The 23,111-nt window shown below is 38.7% G+C and overlaps 1 protein-coding gene across 1 annotated transcript in view; it reads right to left on the bottom strand.

Moving 5' to 3' along the window:
* Positions 1–390: 390 nt before the first annotated feature.
* LOC139749091 (transmembrane emp24 domain-containing protein 1-like) overlaps positions 391–23,111 on the bottom strand; it is a 36,418-nt gene continuing 13,697 nt past the window's right edge. The window contains exons 4-5 of the mRNA XM_071662638.1: positions 11,409–11,576; positions 391–3,043 (exon numbers count right to left, since the gene is read on the bottom strand). Coding sequence (XP_071518739.1) covers positions 2,960–3,043; positions 11,409–11,576 — 252 coding nt within the window. The 3' untranslated portion in view covers positions 391–2,959. The remainder of the gene's footprint in view (positions 3,044–11,408; positions 11,577–23,111) is intronic.

Raw genomic sequence — 23,111 nt, forward strand, 5'->3', positions numbered from 1 at the left:
ATACTTCCATAAACAAGGAGCATCCATAACACCTAGGGCCCTCTCTCATCAACTCAGTACCCTCCCACACCATTTTAGAGGAAAAAAGACTACTTTCAATAACATATGACATAGAGGTATTCTGTCAGGAAAAACTGTTCATAAGATAACCTTCATTCTAGATGTATGCCATAGTTTAGGGGTTTTTAAACAAAGAGGCATAAAAATGAACAAAAATCATGTTTTTACTCTCTCCCTTGGACCCATCAAAAGTGATTATTTATCCCTAAGGGCTATATGGGACATTTTCGTGACCCTCAAGATGTACCTCATATATAAAAGGTTGAAAACCCTGCCTTAAAAGATGCCATCCTGTGAATGTGGATGGTGAGGTAAGGAAGCTTTAGATGGTTGAAAACCAAAATTTTTATTTCTTGTTTGACTCAGGCTATATCCTACAAGTTACCAAAGTACTATCAAGTCCATACATCTGATAACTGTCACCAATAATGCAATAAGATTTCCATAAAAAATTGTTGCTTAAAACATGAAGAGCCATTTATAATGGGATGATCTAAATTACATTATTACAAAACTAAACCTGTTGACTAAAATACATTACCTAAACAAATGTAATGATTACTGACTTAAACTTTTGTACATTTTGCAGAAACTAGCAATAACTTGAGTAAGACTAACTAATGCATTACAATCATTTATTATAATAATACTTAAACTTTTTCATCATACTCTGATATAAATCAGAACAAAAGATTACAGAACATTCCTAAAATCATCAAAACAACATTACATGACTTTCAGTAGAAAAAATCTTATAAACTGTTACCTATTCTTGCCAAGAATGCATCAAAGGAAGATTTGGTCTCTTTACTCTTTCAAAAGGACTTTGAACACAAATCCTTTAAATAGCCACTCGAAGAAAATCTCTTGGTAAAGCATAAGTTTCCATCTAAGAACTTCACTGATACTGTAAAATATTGCAACACTGGTTAAATTAATGTATCACAGTCTTATCATAATGCATTACAAATAAAAAGCGCACTAGTAATTCACCTAGATATGTTAAAACTTAGAACTGGAAGTCAAAGATCTATCAAAGTTTTTCATACAAAATGCATTGGACTGTCGTTTTAATGTAGCAGATGGCTTTGTGGAGACCTTATTCTACAGCTTAGAAACATAAACTGATGAAATGGCTCATGGAGTAAAATTATCCCTTGATTGCTGGTAACACAGGATTTTTCAACACCATTAAATTGATATGGATTCTTAGAAAATAGAGAAGTATCATAAATAAGAAGTTGTATGACAGTCTTTTAATATTAATTATTAATCAACAATAACTCATAAATGCATACAACCTATGAAACAAGTGACGTCAGTAAGCCTGGTTAAGCTTAACATACAACAACTTCATGTTTCTTAAAAAAAAAAATAAGGCTAGTAAAGTTTTCAGATCAAACAAAATCTTCCATTTGGTACTCAAAAGGCAATAGGTATCATTTTTAACAGCCACTCAACTGAATAAAGTGGGGTACCTGACTAACGAACAGGTAACATTCCTGACCCTGTTTGTAAGTTGGAAAATATAAAAGCATGCATAAAATTAGAGTAAATACCAATATTTTGCTAAATTAATGTATTAGGTAATGCATTCTATATCTCAGTGTAATAATAAATAAGATATTGTATTCTAAAGTGAATTTAGTTACCAGAACATCATGTTAAGCAACACTTAATAAGATACACTTCATAAGTATGAGTAACTAACTGTATGCTGGATTAAGAATTAAATATTTTTTGAAGCTCATTTGGAAGTTCAGTGGGTTCTCAACTTATGAACCGGTTATGTCATGACCATGTTCGTGAGTCAGAAAGTATAAAGAAATGCATAAATGAGAAAAAATACCTGTACTTCATTGTAATAATGCATTACATATTGTATTCTGAAGTTAATATAATTTATATGACATCAAATTAAGCAACACAATGAAAAATGATGCATATTTAAGTAGTTCTGTGGTTCAGAAGTACTTGACTGTATGTTGGACTATAAATTACATATTGTTTTTTGATTTCTTTTGAAGTATGGGTGTCCATATGTCAGATGTTCATCAGTCAGGGACCCCCTGTACTACCACTTTTGTGTGGACTGCATAATCAGAACAAAAACATTTCCTCTTACAAACAGTTTCTCTTCACCCCTTTTATAGTCCATTCTAAAAAGCTTCATCATATATGGCACTCAATTATTGCAGTAACAGCAAAACCTTTACTGCAAATTTTTATGTATAACCCAAAATATTTTGTAAAATACTGGTCTAAAATACACACTGCATACTCTGCATAATGCTTAACCAAACATGAATAAAGATAAAAGTCTTTCATAAGTCTTTCAATCAAGATTTTCCATGAAATGATGACAGAGAAGGCATGCTATGTGCATGGCCTTAGCTCTAACACAGCACATTATCTCCCCAACACACTAAAAGAATATATACAAGTTTCCCTATGATGTATATTATTGCTGTATTCATCACTTGTGCAAAAGATGAAAACATAATACAATAAAACAAGTGCATAAAATGCTCATCTGCATATATATAAAAACTTACAAATTATTAGACTGGTAATTCATAGTAAAACTTCCCCTCAGTAACACTAAATCAGATAATAAACATAACCTCACCTTCAAACAAAACCTTATTTTTTTGTGTGCAAGTTATGCTGTTAACAATTCATTTATTATAACTTACTGGATATTTAACATTACTTTTACAGTACTGACTCAACAAAATTCTTAAAAACTCCTCTAGCTATCTATGAGCAAAACCCTGCCATTATCAGGTGATAAGCTTAATATCTTTTTGGCAAAATACCTTACGAACATGAACACCTATCACAGGCTTTAGTGATAAGAGGGTATTATAAGTAGAATTGGACCTTTATGTCACAACCCCTATGAAAATGTAGATGCAGCTCCCTTTTTCCACATTCCATGCAGTCGTGACTTATCATCAAACAGGCTTCTCAGTAATATTACCTGCCAATATCAAAAATTAAACAAGTACTTCAGAATATAACAACCACATTACATAATGTATCTATTTTTATACAGTGGACAGATTAAGCAACTAAAGATTTGGGGGAGGAATTTTTTGAGCAAATTCTTGATAAAAGAAAAAATGAATCAGTGGTAAGTTGAGAAAGTCTGCCTGCAATTCTGGCAAAAAGCTTAACTATATTTCACATACTTTCTTATATTCAAAGAAATATTAACATAGGAATTTAAATTTAACAGCAACATAATGTTGGATCCTTTCAAGGCTGTTTGTGGTGGTGGAAGATACCAGAAACTCACAGATTAGTGTGGTAAATGTTCAAAGGTACAGGTAATTCAAAGAGATTAACCCGCAAATTGCCAATGTGATCAAGGAGGCACAAATAATGTAAGTCATGGACTTGAAGCAAAATGTTTATCAAGTCTATTCTTAAACTTATCTATAGTTCTGCTTTCAACCACTGTGATTGGCAAATCGTTCAATATGTTAACAACCCTGCTAATGAAATAATACTTCACCTCCACCGAGGTAAAACATTTGTGAAATCAGACAAATCAAGTCTTAAGTAACTTGTTAGATAGGTCTTAAGTAAGTTACTTGTTGGATCAAGGTTATCAAAGCCTTTAATAATTCTGAATACTTTATTAGATCATCTCTAAGATTCTCATTCCTAAGCTAAATAGTTTCAGATAATCTAATAAGCTCTCGTAGGTTTTGCTTGTCAGCCTGGGAATCGTCTTGGTAGCTTAACAGTGCATTCTCCATTCTGTCTGTCTTGTGTAAGGTAGAGTGATCTAAATTGATAATATTCAAGATGGGGAGAAACCAATGAATCATAAGGAGTAAGATAGATTTCCTTAGACTTCAGTTCTTCAAAGGCCCTACCTATGAATGAAAGAATTTTGTTTGCTCTTTTCACTGCTTCTGTGCATTGCTTACTCGGTTTTAGGCCACCAAGGATAATTCATCCTAAGTTTTTTCCCTCATTTAACTTTAGAAGTTCAACAGAATTCATACTCGAGCTTGCCTTTCCATTTTTGCTACTGATATGTAAAACTTTGTACTTATCAATATTAAAATCTATTTACCACCTACGACGTCTGTCTAATTCAGTTTGAAGCTGTAGATATTTAAGTTCATTTGTTGATTCATTTCCCAGCTTTGTATCATCTTGGAATTTTGATATCTTGATTGTTGTTTATTGCTGATATCTTTCATATCATTTATTGCAGATAGTATGTCTTCAGCTTTCATGTCAATTTGTTTAAGAATGTTCTCCCTTATCAATGAAACTACATTCAGGACACTGATTGTGTCTTTAATTGTAAATACAGATGTAAAACAGTCATTTAAAATTTTTCTTGTGGCTTCGTTGTTTTGAACCAAGTCACCATTTTCGATAATTAATGGACTCTCTTGCTTCTAAAATAATTGTACAACTCCTTAGGGTTTCTTTTACTATTCTAAGCAATAAACACTTCATATTAACATTTCCTTGGTCATATATAACTCTGACTTTCACTATGCAAATTTGGATAACTTCCTCTATCATGCTGGTTATTGGTCTTTCTAAGTTTCCTTTGAGCTACTTTAACTGATACTAGGCACTTTTTTGTTTCACCATTCCCCAACTTGGCTTTGTTTTAAAATTAGACTTTCTACTATGCACTGGCATTTGTTTTCCCTCTACAGCTTTGAAGGTTTTTTATTTCATATTTTTTTCAAACTTCGCCATTTCCCGCGTTAGCGAGGCAGCGTTAAGAACAGAGAACTGGGCCTTTGAGGGAATATCCTAACCTGGCCCCCTTCTCTGTTCCTTCTTTTTCATTGACTATATCATCCCAGATTTGCCTGTTAAGATGAATGAATGCAAAGACCTAGGTAGCCTCAGCAGAATTTTTACTCAAATACTGGAGGAGGAGGAAAATTACAAAATCCGTTTACATGATACATCCCTCTTCCATTATATCTGGGGGATGCAATCCTAGAAAAAGGATGTCTAAAGGGAAATTGTTCAGAAGAAAGGTTATGTTCCAAATCCCTCCATGAAATCAAGTATTGTTAATTTTCAGAACATGAAAAAAAGAAGTATACATTTAAAACATAAACCACTAAAAAAGTTATCAGAGAGTAAAATCCACTAATACAAGCTATTCTTTTAGCATGAGAAGTAATTTAAATGCTACAGATGCTACATGGTGAGTATAAAGTACTACAAGTTGCCATTAGGAGCCTGGTATTACAATGGTGGTGGTCATCATTCCAGGTGCTAACTTAAGTAGAGAATAGTCCATGATTTTACCTTTAAATATTACTTCAAAATCACAATAGTAGTAATCTAATTCACTTTAACTTAAAGAGAAATCTTATCTTTCTGACCTTGTTATTCTTACCTAACTTTTTGCTTGGCAAATTTTCTCTAGTAATGCTTGGCACAGTTACAAGGGTCTTTACCATTTTAGAAGCCAAATATATAGTCTGTAAATTAATCATTAAAATGTAACTTGCATTAATAATTACTTTAATATTTGTATTCCAGGATCACCATAAGAAATTTGTAATTTTATTTTTCTGACTAATTCTTACCTAACATTTTAACAATCATTCATGGTGAATTTACCATGACAATGCTTAGCATCACTGTACAGTGTCACCAATTTAAAAGTTAACCAGAATAAACTCACCATGAAATCATCTGTGAAAAGTAAAGTAAGAATAACACAAAGAAACTCTTCCACAAAAAGGCTAAAATGAGCCAGAAAGTTTAAAACTATTATTATGACAAATCCAAGTTACACATCATGAAAAAATTACAAACTATACATTACCAAAATATTTTGGCTTCTAAGATGATGACTACTATCACAGCTATGTCTTTTATTGCCAGCCAGCATAAACTTACCCTGAAACCATCACCAAAAAGCTTCCATGAATCTACGGTCAGAATCATACAATCTCCAATAAAAGTGCTAAAGTGAACCAAGAAATACAAAAATATGTTTAAAAAGATAAAACGACAAACTACACATTACTAAAGAATGTTAAGCCACATGTGAGGTTAGGTCAGACACTATGTTCTTCAGGTGATAAGCAAAGTGTAGAGCCTTGTTCCTTAACCCATACACACCAGGTGACCTTAAAAATTGATCACAATATGGACAAGAAAGTGAGATCCTCAAATTTTCTGTTTCCCACTATGAGATGAAAGAAATACATATACAGGTAATAGTTGTGCACATGAAAATGAGCAAACATAATTCATACAGCCACAGTGCAGTGCTAAAGTTGACATGCAACACCCCTGGAGAGGGGTTGTGGAGGGAGTGATGAGGAGGTGGAGTTATGGGGAGTGAGTTTTACACTTCTTAAGCCCTATATTTTGTACTTTTTGTGTCACCAAGATTTTCAATCTTTGTAAGTTGCTGGCATTCACAGTCTCCTTGCTTCAACCATTCCCCATTACCCTTACAATAAAACAATATTTCCTTACATCATTTTATCCATCCTCTTTCTCAGATTATGATCAAGGCATTGGGTAACTGGTTCTGCAGTCATTCCTCTCCCTTCTCTCCTCTAAGATTAACAATTATGTAGCCATCAACCATTCACTGTAGCTAAGTAAAGTTCTCTTAATTCCGGTATCACCTTGTTCTCTGATCTCACTCCATTATATCTTTATGTTTCTTTAGGTGTGGTGACCAGACCTTAGAGGTATAATACAATTTTTGGTCTTATTTATGTTGTGATTAGCTTACCAAAGATTTCCATATCCATCTACTTAAATGCAGTCTGGATATTTGCCAGCAGACAGTTTACTTCTTTCACACTTCACATTAACATATGTATGAGGCACCATAACAACCCTAGATCTCTTTCACACACCTATTCCAGTAGCTCATTTCCCATTAAGTAGTACTCATACTGGGGCCTTCTTTTGTTGATTTCCATCCTCATTACCGTGAAGTTACTTGGACAGAATTTCATCCATGTATTAAACCAACTATGGAGTCTGTCTAGGTTCCCTATAAGATGATGCAATTGTTTTTATTCCTCATTTCTCTCATGACCTTGGCATTATCCTCAAACATGTTTAGGCATGAGCTTAATCCTTCTGGCAATTCATTTACATACATGAAAAACAGCAGTGGACTCAAGCCTGAACCCTGTGACAATCTACTTTTAAAGTCAGCCCATTTTGACAATATACCTCTCACCTGCATCCTCTACTCCCTATCACATCAGTAACCCTTAATCAAACGAATTATTTTCTTAATCCTACCTACGTATCTAACTACTTAACCTCCAATGGGGGGAAAGTATCACAGACATTCTGGAGTCACAGTCTAAGAACACACAGTCTACCTATCCATCTCTTTGGCTTAAAACTGAGTTCAAACTGTCAAAAAGTTTAACAGGTTTGTAATAAAGGACCTCCTTTCTCTGGAGCAGCTCTGTCTTCCAATTCAAAAGTTTCTACTTTCCAAGACCTCTTCCGCTTTTTACCATTCTGTGTGTAGTATCATACTCTACTATGAAAAAACACTTTTAAATCTGCTGTTATGCTCTTTCCATGTCCCCATATCTTCCTCGAGAATTCTTTCTCCTGAGTCTCTTAGCATAATTAGTTGTTCTTTCACCAATAATTTGCTCCTGATGAAACTCCTCTGGAAAAGCTTTAGATTGTCTTTTGCCTTGTCTACAATGCTCCTTCCAAAACCTCTCCCCTCCTCACTTCTTATCTTGCAGTATTCATATCTTGCTCTCCTCTATCTTTCTAATACTGGCCAGATTCAAAAATGTTTGTACCCCTTCCACAGTATGAACCTGAGCTCCCATGCTTTTTAACATTTCATGTTGAACTATGCCTCTTTCCATTTAAATTTTTTCACCTTTCAGTGTCCCATGGCACCAATGTTCTAAATCCTTTATGGCACATTTCACAAAGTCTCCTGGAGCTCTGGTCAGTGCTCTTGTAGTTGAACTCCTTTTCCCAGTCTAGAGTCTTAGGGAACTTCAGCTCTATATAGCTACCTCAACTGCATTTCTTCTTAGAGTCAAGTGCTTGATCCCTCTCTTGAGTTCTACTCGACCATATAGTCAAAATCAAGTACTACATGATCACCCTTTCCTAAAGGTGCTACAAAGTTAATAAGATCTATTTCCATGATGGTGTGTATAAAGACAAGGTCAAGCAATGTTACTGTATTAACACCCCTAGATCTAGTGTGCTCTGTGATGTGCAAATACAGGGAAGTTCTGTACATATCTAATAAACTTATATTTATCTCCGTATCTCCCTGAGCATCCAAGTTCTCCCAGTCTTTTTCCCTGTAGATAAGTTCTCTATTATCAGTAACTAACCATATTCACTTGGGGAACGTATCACTGCCTCCCTTAACATCTTAATTGTTCCTTCACTGTTCTCTATGGACATCTGCTCTGAACCACTACAGTTCCTTGTAGGTATGTGGACGAACAGCACCACTTTACACTTTGTTTCCACCATGGGTTATGCATTATATGTACATTTCAAGATGCCATCCATGAGTACTAACTAGAATTTAATGTTATCCCTAATTCAAAAAGGCCAACCCCCCCTCCTACTTCACCCTCTCTGTCTCTTCTTGTTATCATGTACCCTCAGGGTAGATTAGGTGACTTTATGAGTTTGGTCCCAATCACTCCATCGATACCAGGATTTCTATTCTTGATACAGTCTAAGTTCACCATTATTCTGTCTGATTTAGTATGCAAAATCTTCTGTCTAAAGCACTTACCACTAGTTAATTCAATCCACCCTCTGATGTTCCTTTCCCTTGCTTGATCTGATACCTCTCATTTTTCGTTTTTGACTTTAGCCAGCTTTCTAAAGTTCTCTCCCTTTCCTTTCTTGACTTGTCACTCAGGAGATACACTCCTTTGAACTCCCTTCTGGCAAATTTGCATGACTGGTCAAGCACCTGTTGACTATAGATGTCCTTTACCAATTATGAGGGTAACATTCCTGGAATACCCAGTGGTTGACTTAACTGTGGTTAGCAAAGCGCAAGGCCTATTGAAAAAAGACAGTTTGGGGAATGCTTTTGCAAGCCCTACAATGAACACTTAAAAGTTAAAAATAAGCAAGTTATACTTCAAAACCAACATGCTCTTCTATAAAACTAAAAAGAAATGGATCGTAAAACTTTTAAGTAATAACATGATGACAGTATGTCATCATTGATACCACACCTTTATTCCCCAAAACCAGCTGCTGTTCAAAAAGGTACCTTGATACAAGCCCTAGCACCAACTCCTGATTATGATACTCCTCCAGCCTCTCTTTAGCAATAGTAGTCTGCCTGACTAGGCTAAAAGTAGTCTGACTATATGACATTCACAAAATGTAGGAAAATTTTGGTGATGCAGTGGAAAACTGTGGATACCGATTGTTGCAAAAATTATATACATCATTCTAAGCATGTATGCTCAAAATGTGGCAGGTAAAGGACCTCTGTTCAAACTGTGGATACCCATGGTTGCTAGAATTATATACATCATTCTAAGTGTATGTTCAAAATTGTGGTAAGCAAAGTACCTCTGCTCACACATCCATGTTGTACATAGTGGCCTTTTTCTAGTGTCTTACCAGAGTGACCCCATTACCTAGACTCCCTTTACTTTTTGAGTAGCAATTGTAAGTTCTATTGCAGATTATCCTTGCAATATATTCCTGAACCCTAGCTTTTCTTTCTCCTTTGTTTGGATGATGTTCCTCTTCCAGACCAAAGATCATCATGGACTTACCCCTCATAACCTCCCCTTGTACAACTTCCCTTGTTTGAAATGTGACCTATCTAAGTTATCTTCTGCATTCATTTTATTTCCTCTTCCTTATACATTAACTTATTAAAAGTATGCTTTTTCATTATTTCACAGAGGTCTTGAACTATCTGTGCCTTTTTAATTCCCCTATTTGTCACAATGCAGCCTCTTTGTAAACCTATCCAGTACTCTAGTTTGCCTATCTACTTTGGAATCTTTGGTATTCCCAAACCTAAGTTCATCTTCCATCTTTTCAGCTTCTCTTCTCCTAAATACAATATGGGCAAGTCTGATGCAAATTAATTGATGACTCATATAACTATTTATGAAAGAAAAGCTTGTAAATGTATAAGATACATAGAAACAAGTGAACTAACATCACTTTTATGGCTGTGAGGTACCCGGAAAGATAATCTGTATTTTGTAATCCACATTCACTAACTCACACATTGTTATTTATACTTGCTGTTTACAAATATTTACATTTATTTACATATATTCATACACTTCAGATTTACTTCCAGAAAATGGTAATCTCTGCTTTCCCTGAAATAACCCCTATAGTTACCAAGGGACACTAAGCAGCAATACAAATCTCAAAATACTGTTAAGTTGTTCAAAATGAGCCTGAGAAAATTAGCACTCATGAGATAACCCTCAGCATCTACTAGCAAGATAATTGTATGATGCCTCCCAGCATTTATGAGATTATTGTTAGTGGGTCAGGCTTATTTCCTTGTATCTAATTTCATTCTATTTACACTGTACAACTCTTCTTACAGTTCTCTTGTCATTCCCCTGCAAAGAAGAGATTGTGGAAATAGACAAAAACCTTAGGAAGGTATTATTTCATTTTTCCAGTGTTAATCAACACTAGTAATGTATGGGCTGAACTTTTCTTTAAATTGTAATTACTGTTTGTGAGAATGTTAATATTTTGTATTTTCTGGTTCACTCTGGCACTTAGGAGAGATCTTATTTTGTTGATTGTGGAATTTCAGATTCATATCTGTACGCGCATACACCAAATTGTGGCATTAGTTGTTATAACACAGCAACACCGGCTTTTGACGTTCATCTTTCATCCATATGGCAAACATTTTTTCTATCAATGGATTCTTTACCATTAATGTTATCTTATGTGGCCAGCATATTTTTTTTTATCAATGGATTTCTTACTATTAATGCAATCTTGGCTGAGTGTGAGTTCACCTTATTCATAGCATTTAGCGTGTGTTGCTCTTGATTTACCACCAGAGGACGGAAGACAGCAACCTTACCTACATGATAAACACATGCAAACCTGTAGGAAATATTCCCCACGATTCATTGTGATATTCACAATATGAAATGCAAAGTAAGCATATTCTTCATGCTCACCCACTTAATTGAAAACCATGCCTAAAATATATTGAAAAATACAAAATTTATTTGTGAATATATTTAAAGTGAACTAGTCTAAAGTATAAAAGGCCTAAATTTCATAATGTGCCATCGAATGAGATCTTACAAAGAATTACATCACTATCTAGCCTTACTCACCTGAATGATTCCAGTGACCAGCATTACTGTTATATTGATTATTGACCACACATTAACTTTACTGTAGTTGTTCTCAGCAATATTTCTGTCCCGCGCCTCATAAGCACGTAGTTGATCTTGCATAAATCTTGACCTTGTTAAGTGACCACGGATCCTGTCCATTGCATCCTGAATTAGGTATGAAGGAGAGAGGAAAAGAAAAAAGAAAGAGTAAGTTAAACAGAAAGTTAATGTGCTGAGAGGGGCAGCTGGAGAAATGTCTGATCACTATCTTTTGGAGGCGAAGGTGAAGATATATATATATATATATATATATATATATATTTTTTTTTTTTTTCATACTATTCGCCATTTCCCGCATTAGCGAGGTAGCGCTAAGAACAGAGGACTGGGCCTTTGAGGGAATATCCTCACCTGGCCCCCTTCTCTGTTCCTTCTTTTGGAAAAAAAAAAAAAAAATATATATATATATATATATATATATATATATATATATATATATATATATATATATATATATTTCATTTATTTTGCTTTGTCGCTGTCTCCCACGTTAGCGAGGTAGCGCAAGGAAACAGATGAAAGAATGGCCCAACCCGCCCACATACACATGTATATACATACATGTCCACACACGCACAATATACATACCTATACATCTCAATGTACACATATATATACACACACAGACATATACATATATACACATGTACATAATTCATACTGTCTGCCTTTATTTGTTCCCATCGCCACCTCGCCACACATGGAATAACAACCCCCCTCCCCCCTCATGTGTGTGAGGTAGCGCTAGGAAAGACACCAAAGGCCCCATTCGTTCACACTCAGTCTCTAGCTGTCATGTAATAATGCACTGAAAACACAGCTCCCTTTCCACATCCAGGCCCCACACACTTTGCATGGTTTACCCCAGATGCTTCACATGCCCTGGTTCAATCCATTGACAGCACGTCGACCCCGGTATACCACATCGTTCCAATTCACTCTATTCCTTGCACGCCTCTCACCCTCCTGCATGTTCAGGCCCCGATCACTCAAAATCTTTTTCACTCCATCTTTCCACCTCCAATTTGGTCTCCCACTTCTCCTCTTTCCCTCCACCTCTGACACATATATCCTCTTGGTCAATCTTTCCCCACTCATTCTCTCCATGTGACCAAACCATTTCAAAACACCCTCTTCTGCTCTGTCAACCACACTCTTTTTATCTCCACACATCTCTCTCACCCTTACATTACTTACTCGATCAAACCACCTCACACCACATATTGTCCTCAAACATCTCATTTCCAGCACATCCACCCCCCCTGCGCACATCTCTATCCATAGCCCACGCCTCGCAACCATACAACATTGCTGGAACCACTATTCCTTCAAACATACCCATAATATATATATATATATATATATATATATATATATATATATATATATATATATATATATATATATATATATATATTTTTTTTTTCATACTATTCGCCATTTCCTGCGATAGCGAGGTAGCGTTAAGAACAGAGGACTGGGCCTTTGAGGGAATATCCTCACCTGACCCCCTTCTCTCTTCCTTCTTTTGGAAAAAAAAAAAAAAGAAAAACGAGAGGGGAGGATTTCCAGCCCCCCGCTCCCTTCCCTTTTAGTCGCCTTCTACGACACGCAGGGAATACATGGGAAGTATTCTTTCTCCCCTATCCCCATATATATATATATATTTTTTTTTTTTTTTTTTTTTTTTTATACTTTGTCGCTGTCTCCCGCGTTTGCGAGGTAGCGCAAGGAAACAGACGAAAGAAATGGCCCAACCCCCCCCCCATACACATGTACATACACACGTCCACACACGCAAATATACATACCTACACAGCTTTCCATGGTTTACCCCAGACGCTTCACATGCCTTGATTCAATCCACTGACAGCACGTCAAACCCTGTATACCACATCGCTCCAATTCACTCTATTCCTTGCCCTCCTTTCACCCTCCTGCATGTTCAGGCCCCGATCACACAAAATCTTTTTCACTCCATCTTTCCACCTCCAATTTGGTCTCCCTCTTCTCCTTGTTCCCTCCACCTCCGACACATATATCCTCTTGGTCAATCTTTCCTCACTCATCCTCTCCATGTGCCCAAACCACTTCAAAACACCCTCTTCTGCTCTCTCAACCACGCTCTTTTTATTTCCACACATCTCTCTTACCCTTACGTTACTTACTCGATCAAACCACCTCACACCACACATTGTCCTCAAACATCTCATTTCCAGCACATCCATCCTCCTGCGCACAACTCTATCCATAGCCCACGCCTCGCAACCATACAACATTGTTGGAACCACTATTCCTTCAAACATACCCATTTTTGCTTTCCGAGATAATGTTCTCGACTTCCACACATTTTTCAAGGCTCCCAAAATTTTCGCCCCCTCCCCCACCCTATGATCCACTTCCGCTTCCATGGTTCCATCCGCTGACAGATCCACTCCCAGATATCTAAAACACTTCACTTCCTCCAGTTTTTCTCCATTCAAACTCACCTCCCAATTGACTTGACCCTCAACCCTACTGTACCTAATAACCTTGCTCTTATTCACATTTACTCTTAACTTTCTTCTTCCACACACTTTACCAAACTCAGTCACCAGCTTCTGCAGTTTCTCACATGAATCAGCCACCAGTGCTGTATCATCAGCGAACAACAACTGACTCACTTCCCAAGCTCTCTCATCCCCAACAGACTTCATACTTGCCCCTCTTTCCAGGACTCTTGCATTTACCTCCCTAACAACCCCATCCATAAACAAATTAAACAAATTAAACTTATATATATATATATATATATAAGTCTGTTGGGGATGAGAGAGCTTGGGAAGTGAGTCAGTTGTTGTTCGCTGATGATACAGCGCTGGTGGCTGATTCATGTGAGAAACTGCAGAAGCTGGTGACTGAGTTTGGTAAAGTGTGTGGAAGAAGAAAGTTAAGAGTAAATGTGAATAAGAGCAAGGTTATTAGGTACAGTAGGGTTGAGGGTCAAGTCAATTGGGAGGTGAGTTTGATTGGAGAAAAACTGGAGGAAGTGAAGTGTTTTAGATATCTGGGAGTGGATCTGTCAGCGGATGGAACCATGGAAGCGGAAGTGGATCATAGGGTGGGGGAGGGGGCGAAAATTTTGGGAGCCTTGAAAAATGTGTGGAAGTCGAGAACATTATCTCGGAAAGCAAAAATGGGTATGTTTGAAGGAATAGTGGTTCCAACAATGTTGTATGGTTGCGAGGCGTGGGCTATGGATAGAGTTGTGCGCAGGAGGATGGATGTGCTGGAAATGAGATGTTTGAGGACAATGTGTGGTGTGAGGTGGTTTGATCGAGTAAGTAACGTAAGGGTAAGAGAGATGTGTGGAAATAAAAAGAGCGTGGTTGAGAGAGCAGAAGAGGGTGTTTTGAAGTGGTTTGGGCACATGGAGAGGATGAGTGAGGAAAGATTGACCAAGAGGATATATGTGTCGGAGGTGGAGGGAACAAGGAGAAGAGGGAGACCAAATTGGAGGTGGAAAGATGGAGTGAAAAAGATTTTGTGTGATCGGGGCCTGAACATGCAGGAGGGTGAAAGGAGGGCAAGGAATAGAGTGAATTGGAGCGATGTGGTATACCGGGGTTGACGTGCTGTCAGTGGATTGAAGCAGGGCATGTGAAGCGTCTGGGGTAAACCATGGAAAGCTGTGTAGGTATGTATATTTGCGTATGTGGACGTATGTATATACATGTGTATGGGGGGGGTTGGGCCATTTCTTTCGTCTGTTTCCTTGCGCTACCTCGCAAACGCGGGAGACAGCGACAAAGTATAATAAATAATAATAAAAAAAATATATATATATATATATATATATATATATATATATATATATATATATATATATATATATTTTTTTTTCTGTCTCCCGCGTTTGCGAGGTATATATATATATATATATATATATATATATATATATATATATATATATATATATATATATATATATTAGGTACAGGTTATTAGGTACAGTAGGGTTGAGGGTCAAGTCAATTGGGAGGTCAGTTTGAATGGAGAAAAACTGGAGGAAGTAAAGTGTTTTAGATATCTGGGAGTGGATCTGGCAGCGGATGGAACCATGGAAGCGGAAGTGGATCATAGGGTGGGGGAGGGGGCGAAAATCCTGGGAGCCTTGAAGAATGTGTGGAAGTCGAGAACATTATCTCGGAAAGCAAAAATGGGTATGTTTGAAGGAATAGTGGTTCCAACAATGTTGTATGGTTGCGAGGCATGAGCTATGGATAGAGTTGTGCGCAGGAGGATGGATGTGCTGGAAATGAGATGTTTGAGGACAATGTGTGGTGTGAGGTGGTTTGATCGAGTAAGTAACGTAAGGGTAAGAGAGATGTGTGGAAATAAAAAGAGCGTGGTTGAGAGAGCAGAAGAGGGTGGTTTGAAATGGTTTGGGCACATGGAGAGAATGAGTGAGGAAAGATTGACCAAGAGGATATATGTGTCGGAGGTGGAGGGAACGAGGAGAAGTGGGAGACCAAATTGGAGGTGGAAAGATGGAGTGAAAAAGATTTTGTGTGATCGGGGCCTGAACATGCAGGAGGGTGAAAGGAGGGCAAGGAATAGAGTGAACTGGATCGATGTGGTATACCAGGGGTTGACGTGCTGTCAGTGGATTGAATCAGGGCATGTGAAGCATCTGGGGTAAACCATGGAAAGCTGTGTAGGTATGTATATTTGCGTGTGTGGACGTATGTATATACATGTGTATGGGGGTGGGTTGGGCCATTTCTTTCGTCTGTTTCCTTGCGCTACCTCGCAAAAGAATGGCCTGACCCACACACATACACATGTATATAAATACACGTCCACACATGCACATATACATATATACACATGTACATAATTCATACGTGCTGCCTTTATTCATTCCTGTCGCCATCCTGCCACACATGAAATGACAACCCCCTCCCCCATATGCGTGCGAGGTAGCGCTAGGAAAAGGCAACAAAAGCCACATTCATTCACACTCAGTCTCTAGCTGTCATGTATAATGCACCGAAACCACAGCTCCCTTTCCACATCCAAGCCCCACAAAACTTTCTATGGTTTACCCCACACGCTTCACATGCCCTGGTTCATTCCACTGACAGCACATCGACCCTGGTATACCATATCATTCCAATTCACTCTAACCCTTGTGCGCCTTTCACCCTCCTGCATGTTCAGGCCCCAGTTGCTCAAAATCTTTTTCACTCTATCTTTCCACCTCCAATTTGGTCTTCCACTTCTCCTCGTTCCCTCCACCTCTGACACAGATATCCTCTTTGTCATTATTTCCTCACTCATTCTCTCCATGTGACCAAACCATTTCAAAACACCCTCTTCTGCTCTCTCAACCACACTCTTTTTATTACCACACAGGTAACAGAGAAGGAACAGAGAAGGGGGCCAGGTGAGGATATTCCCTCAGAGGCCCAGTCCTCTGTTCTTAACGCTACCTTGCTAATGCGGGAAATGGCGAATAGTTTGAGAGAGAGAGATCTCTCTTAACCCATTCATTACTTACCCGATCAAACCACCTCACAACACATATTGTCCTCAAACATCTCATTTCCAACACATCCACCCTCCTCTGCACAACTCTATCTATAGCCCATGCCTTGCAACCATATAACACTGTTGGAACCACTATTCCTTCAAACATACCCATTTTTGCTTTCTGAGATAATGTTCACGCCTTCCACACATTTTTCAACGCTCCCAGAACTTTCGCCCCCTCCCACACCCTGTAACTCACTTCCGCTTCCATGGTTCCATCTGCTGCCAAATCCACTCCCAGATATCTAAAACACTTCACTTCCACCAGTTTTTCTTCGTTCAAACTTACCTCCCAACTGACTTGTCCCTCAATCCAACTGTATTTAATAACCATGCTCTTATTCACATTTACTCTCAGCTTTCTTCCTTCACACACTTTACCAAACTCAGTCACCAGCTTCTGCAGTTTCTCACCTGAATCAGCCACCAGCACTGTATCATCAGTGAACAACAACTGACTCACATCCCAAGCTCTCTCATCCACAACAGACTGCATACTTGCCCTTCTGTCCAAAACTATTGCATTCACATATGTATATATATTTATTTTTATTTATTTATTTATTTTGCTTTGTCGCTGTCTCCCGCGTTTGCGAGGTAGCGCAAGGAAACAGACGAAAGAAATGGCCCAACCCACCCCCATACACATGTATATACATACACGTCCACACACGCAAATATACATACCTATACATCTCAATGTACACATATATATACACACACAGACATATATATATATATACACATGTACATAATTCATAGGTCTGCCTTTATTTATTCCCATCGCCACCTCGCCACACATGAATAACATCCCCCTTCCCCCCTCATGTGTGGGAGGTAGCACTAGGAAAAGACAACAAAGGCCCCATTCGTTCACACACAGTCTCTAACTGTCATGTAATAATGCCCGAAACCACAGCTCCCTTTCCACAGCCAGGCCCCACAGAACTTTCCATGGTTTATCCCAGATGCTTCACATGCCCTGATTCAATCCATTGACAGCATATTGACCTCGGTATACCACATCGATCCATTTTCACTCTATTCCTTGCCCGCCTTTCACCCTCCTGTATGTTCAGGCCCCGATCACTCAAAATCTTTTTCACTCCACCTTTCCACCTCCAATTTGGTCTCCCACTTCTCCTCTTTCCCTCCTCCTCCGACACATATATCCTCTTGGTCAATCTTTCCTCACTCATTCTCTCCATGTGCCCAAACCATTTCAAAACACCCTCTTCTGCTCTCTCAACCACGCTCTTTTTATTTCCACACATCTCTCTTACCCTTACATTACTTATTCGATCAAACCACTTCACACCACATATTGTCCTCAAACATCTCATTTCCAGCACATCCACCTTCCTGCGCATAACTCTATCCATAGCCCACGCCTTGCAACCATACACCATAAATATATATATATATATATATATATATATATATATATATATATATATATATTTTTTTTTTTTTTCAAACTATTCGCCATTTCCCGCGTTAGCGAGGTAGCGTTAAGAACAGAGAACTGGGCCACTGAGGGAATATCCTCACCTGGCCTCACCTCACCTCACCCTTCTCTGTTCCTTCTTTTGGAAAATTAAAAAAAATTGAGAGGGGAGGATTTCCAGCCCCCCGCTCCCTCCCCTTTTAGTCGCCTTCTACGACACGCAGGGAATACGTGGGAAGTATTCTTTCTCCCCTATCCCCATATATATTTTTTTTTCTTTCTTTTAAACTATTCGCCATTTCCCTGCGTTAGCGAGGTAGCGTTAGGAACAGAGGACTGGGCCTTTTTTGGAATATCCTCACCTGGCCCCCTCTGTTCTTCTTTTGGAAAATAAAAAAAAAAGAGGGGAGGATTTCCAGCCCCCCGCTCCCATATATATATATATATATATATATATATATATATATATATATATATATATATATATATATATATATATATATATATATTTTCTTCTTTTATACTATTTGCCATTTCCCGCATTAGCGAGGTAGCGTTGAGAACAGAGGACTGGGCCCTTGAGGGAATATCCTCACCTGGGCCCCTTCTCTGTTCCCTCTTTTGGAAAATTAAAAAAAAAAGTGAGAGGGGAGGATTTCCAGCCCCCCGCTCCCTCCCCTTTTAGTCGCCTTCTACGACACGCAGGGAATACGTGGGAAGTATTCTTTCTCCCCTATCCCCAGGGATATATATATATATATATATATATATATATATATATATATATATATATATATATATATATATATATATATTTCAAACTATTCGCCATTTCCCGCATTAGCAAGGTAGCATTAAGAACAGAGGACTGGGCCTCTGAGGGAATATCCTCACCTGGCCCCCTTCTCTGTTCCTTCTCTTGAAAAGTTAAAAAAAAAAAAAAAAAAAAAACTATATATATATATATATATATATATATATATATATATATATATATATATATATATATATATATATATATCTTCCCCAATCTGATGCTCTGTACATGCCTTCACCCTCTCAATCAATACCCTCCCATATAATTTACCAGGAATACTCAACAAACTTATACCTCTGTAATTTGAGCACTCACTCTTATCCCCTTTGCCTTTGTACAATGGCACTATGCACGCATTCCGCCAATCCTCAGGCACCTCACCATGAGTCATACATACATTCAATAACCTTACCAACCAGTCAACAATACAGTCACCCCCTTTATTAATAAATTCCACTGCAATACCATCCAAACCTGCTGCCTTGCCGGCTTTCATCTTCCACAAAGCTTTCACTACCTCTTCTCTGTTTACCAAATCATTTTCCTAACCCTCTCACTTTGCACACCACCTCGACCAAAACACCCTATATCTGCCACTCTATCATCAAACACATTCAACAAACCTTCAAAATACTCACTCCATCTCCTTCTCATATATTTTTTGCTTTGTCGCTGTCTCCCGCATTTGCGAGGTAGCGCAAGGAAACAGACGAAAGAAATGGCCCAACCCACCCCCATACACATGTATATACATACGTCCACACACGCAAATATACATACCTACACAGCTTTCCATGGTTTACCCCAGACGCTTCACATGCCCTGATTCAATCCACTGACAGCACGTCAACCCCGGTATACCACATCGATCCAATTCACTCTATTCCTTGCCCTCCTTTCACCCTCCTGCATGTTCAGGCCCCGATCACACAAAATCTTTTTCACTCCATCTTTCCACCTCCAATTTGGTCTCCCACTTCTCCTCGTTCCCTCCACCTCCGACACATATATCCTCTTGGTCAATCTTTCCTCACTCATTCTCTCCATGTGCCCAAACCATTTCAAAACACCCTCTTCTGCTCTCTCAACCACACTCTTTTTATTTCCACACATCTCTCTTACCCTTACGTTACTTACTCGATCAAACCACCTCACACCACACATTGTCCTCAAACTTCTCATTTCCAGCACATCCATCCTCCTGCTCACAACTCTATCCATAGCCCACGCCTTGCAACCATACAACATTGTTGGAACCACTATTCCTTCAAACATACCCATCTTTGCTTTCCGAGATAATGTTCTCGACTTCCACACATTCTTCAAGGCTCCCAGAATTTTCGCCCCCTCCCCCACCCTATGATCCACTTCCGCTTCCATGGTTCCATCCGCTGCCAGATCCACTCCCAGATATCCAAAACACTTTACTTCCTCCAGTTTTTCTCCATTCAAACTCACCTCCCAATTGACTTGACCCTCAACCCTACTGTACCTAATAACCTTGCTCTTATTCACATTTACTCTTAACTTTCTTCTTTCACACACTTTACCAAACTCAGTCACCAGCTTCTGCAGTTTCTCACATGAATCAGCCACCAGCGCTGTATCATCAGCGAACAACAACTGACTCACTTCCCAAGCTCTCTCATCCCCAACAGACTTCATACTTGCCCCTCTTTCCAAAACTCTTGCATTCACCTCCCTAACAACCCCATCCATAAACAAATTAAACAACCATAGAGACATCACACACCCCTGCCGCAAACCTACATTCACTGAGAACCAATCACTTTCCTCTCTTCCTACACGTACACATGCCTTACATCCTCGATAAAAACTTTTCACTGCTTCTAACAACTTTCCTCCCACACCATATATTCTTAATACCTTCCACACAGCATCTCTATCAACTCTATCATATGCCTTCTCCAGATCCATAAATGCTACATACAAATCCATTTGCTTTTCTAAGTATTTCTCACATACATTCTTCAAAGCAAACACCCGATCCACACATCCTCTACCACTTCTGAAACCACACTGCTCTTCCCCAATCTGATGCTCTGTACATGCCTTCACCCTCACACACATATATATATATATATATATATATATATTTTTTTTTTTTTTTTTTTTTATACTTTGTCGCTGTCTCCCGCGTCTGCGAGGTAGCGCAAGGAAACAGACGAAAGAAATGGCCCAACCCCCCCCCCATACACATGTATATACATACGTCCACACACGCAAATATACATACCTACACAGCTTTCCATGGTTTACCTCAGACGCTTCACATGCCTTGATTCAATCCACTGACAGCACGTCAACCCCGGTATACCACATTGCTCCAATTCACTCTATTCCTTGCCCTCCTTTCACCCTCCTGCATGTTCAGGCCCCGATCACACAAAATCTTTTTCACTCCATCTTTCCACCTCCAATTTGGTCTCCCTCTTCTCCTCGTTCCCTCCACCTCCGACACATATATCCTCTTGGTCAATCTTTCCTCACTCATTCTCTCCATGTGCCCAAACCATTTCAAAACACCCTCTTCTGCTCTCTCAACCACGCTCTTTTTATTTCCACACATCTCTCTTACCCTTACGTTACTCACTCGATCAAACCACCTCACACCACACATTGTCCTCAAACATCTCATTTCCAGCACATCCATCCTCCTGCGCACAACTCTATCCATAGCCCACGCCTCGCAACCATACAACATTGTTGGAACCACTATTCCTTCAAACATACCCATTTTTGCTTTCCGAGATAATGTTCTCGACTTCCACACATTCTTCAAGGCCCCCAGAATTTTCGCCCCCTCCCCCACCCTATGATCCACTTCCGCTTCCATGGTTCCATCCGCTGCCAGATCCACTCCCAGATATCTAAAACACTTCACTTCCTCCAGTTTTTCTCCATTCAAACTCACCTCCCAATTGACTTGACCCTCAACCCTACTGTACCTAATAACCTTGCTCTTATTCACATTTACTCTTAACTTTCTTCTTCCACACACTTTACCAAACTCAGTCACCAGCTTCTGCAGTTTCTCACATGAATCAGCCACCAGCGCTGTATCATCAGCGAACAACAACTGACTCACTTCCCAAGCTCTCTCATCCCCAACAGACTTCATACTTGCCCCTCTTTCCAAAACTCTTGCATTTACCTCCCTAACAACCCCATCCATAAACAAATTAAACAACCATGGAGACATCACACACCCCTGCCGCAAACCTACATTCACTGAGAACTAATCACTTTCCTCTCTTCCTACACGTACACATGCCTTACATCCTCGATAAAAACTTTTCACTGCTTCTAACAACTTTCCTCCCACACCATATATTCTTAATACCTTCCACAGAGCATCTCTATCAACTCTATCATATGCCTTCTCCAGATCCATAAATGCTACATACAAATCCATTTGCTTTTCTAAGTATTTCTCACATACATTCTTCAAAGCAAACACCTGATCCACACATCCTCTACCACTTCTGAAACCACACTGCTCTTCCCCAGTCTGATGCTCTGTACATGCCTTCACCCTCTCAATCAATACCCTCCCATATAATTTACCAGGAATACTCAACAAACTTATACCTCTGTAATTTGAGCACTCACTCTTATCCCCTTTGCCTTTGTACAATGGCACTATGCACGCATTCCGCCAATCCTCAGGCACCTCACCATGGGTCATACATACATTAAATAACCTTACCAACCAGTCAACAATACAGTCACCCCCTTTTTTAATAAATTCCACTGCAATACCATCCAAACCTGCTGCCTT

Source organism: Panulirus ornatus, chromosome 6 (genome assembly GCF_036320965.1).
Source record: "Panulirus ornatus isolate Po-2019 chromosome 6, ASM3632096v1, whole genome shotgun sequence".
Lineage (NCBI taxonomy): Eukaryota > Metazoa > Arthropoda > Malacostraca > Decapoda > Palinuridae > Panulirus > Panulirus ornatus.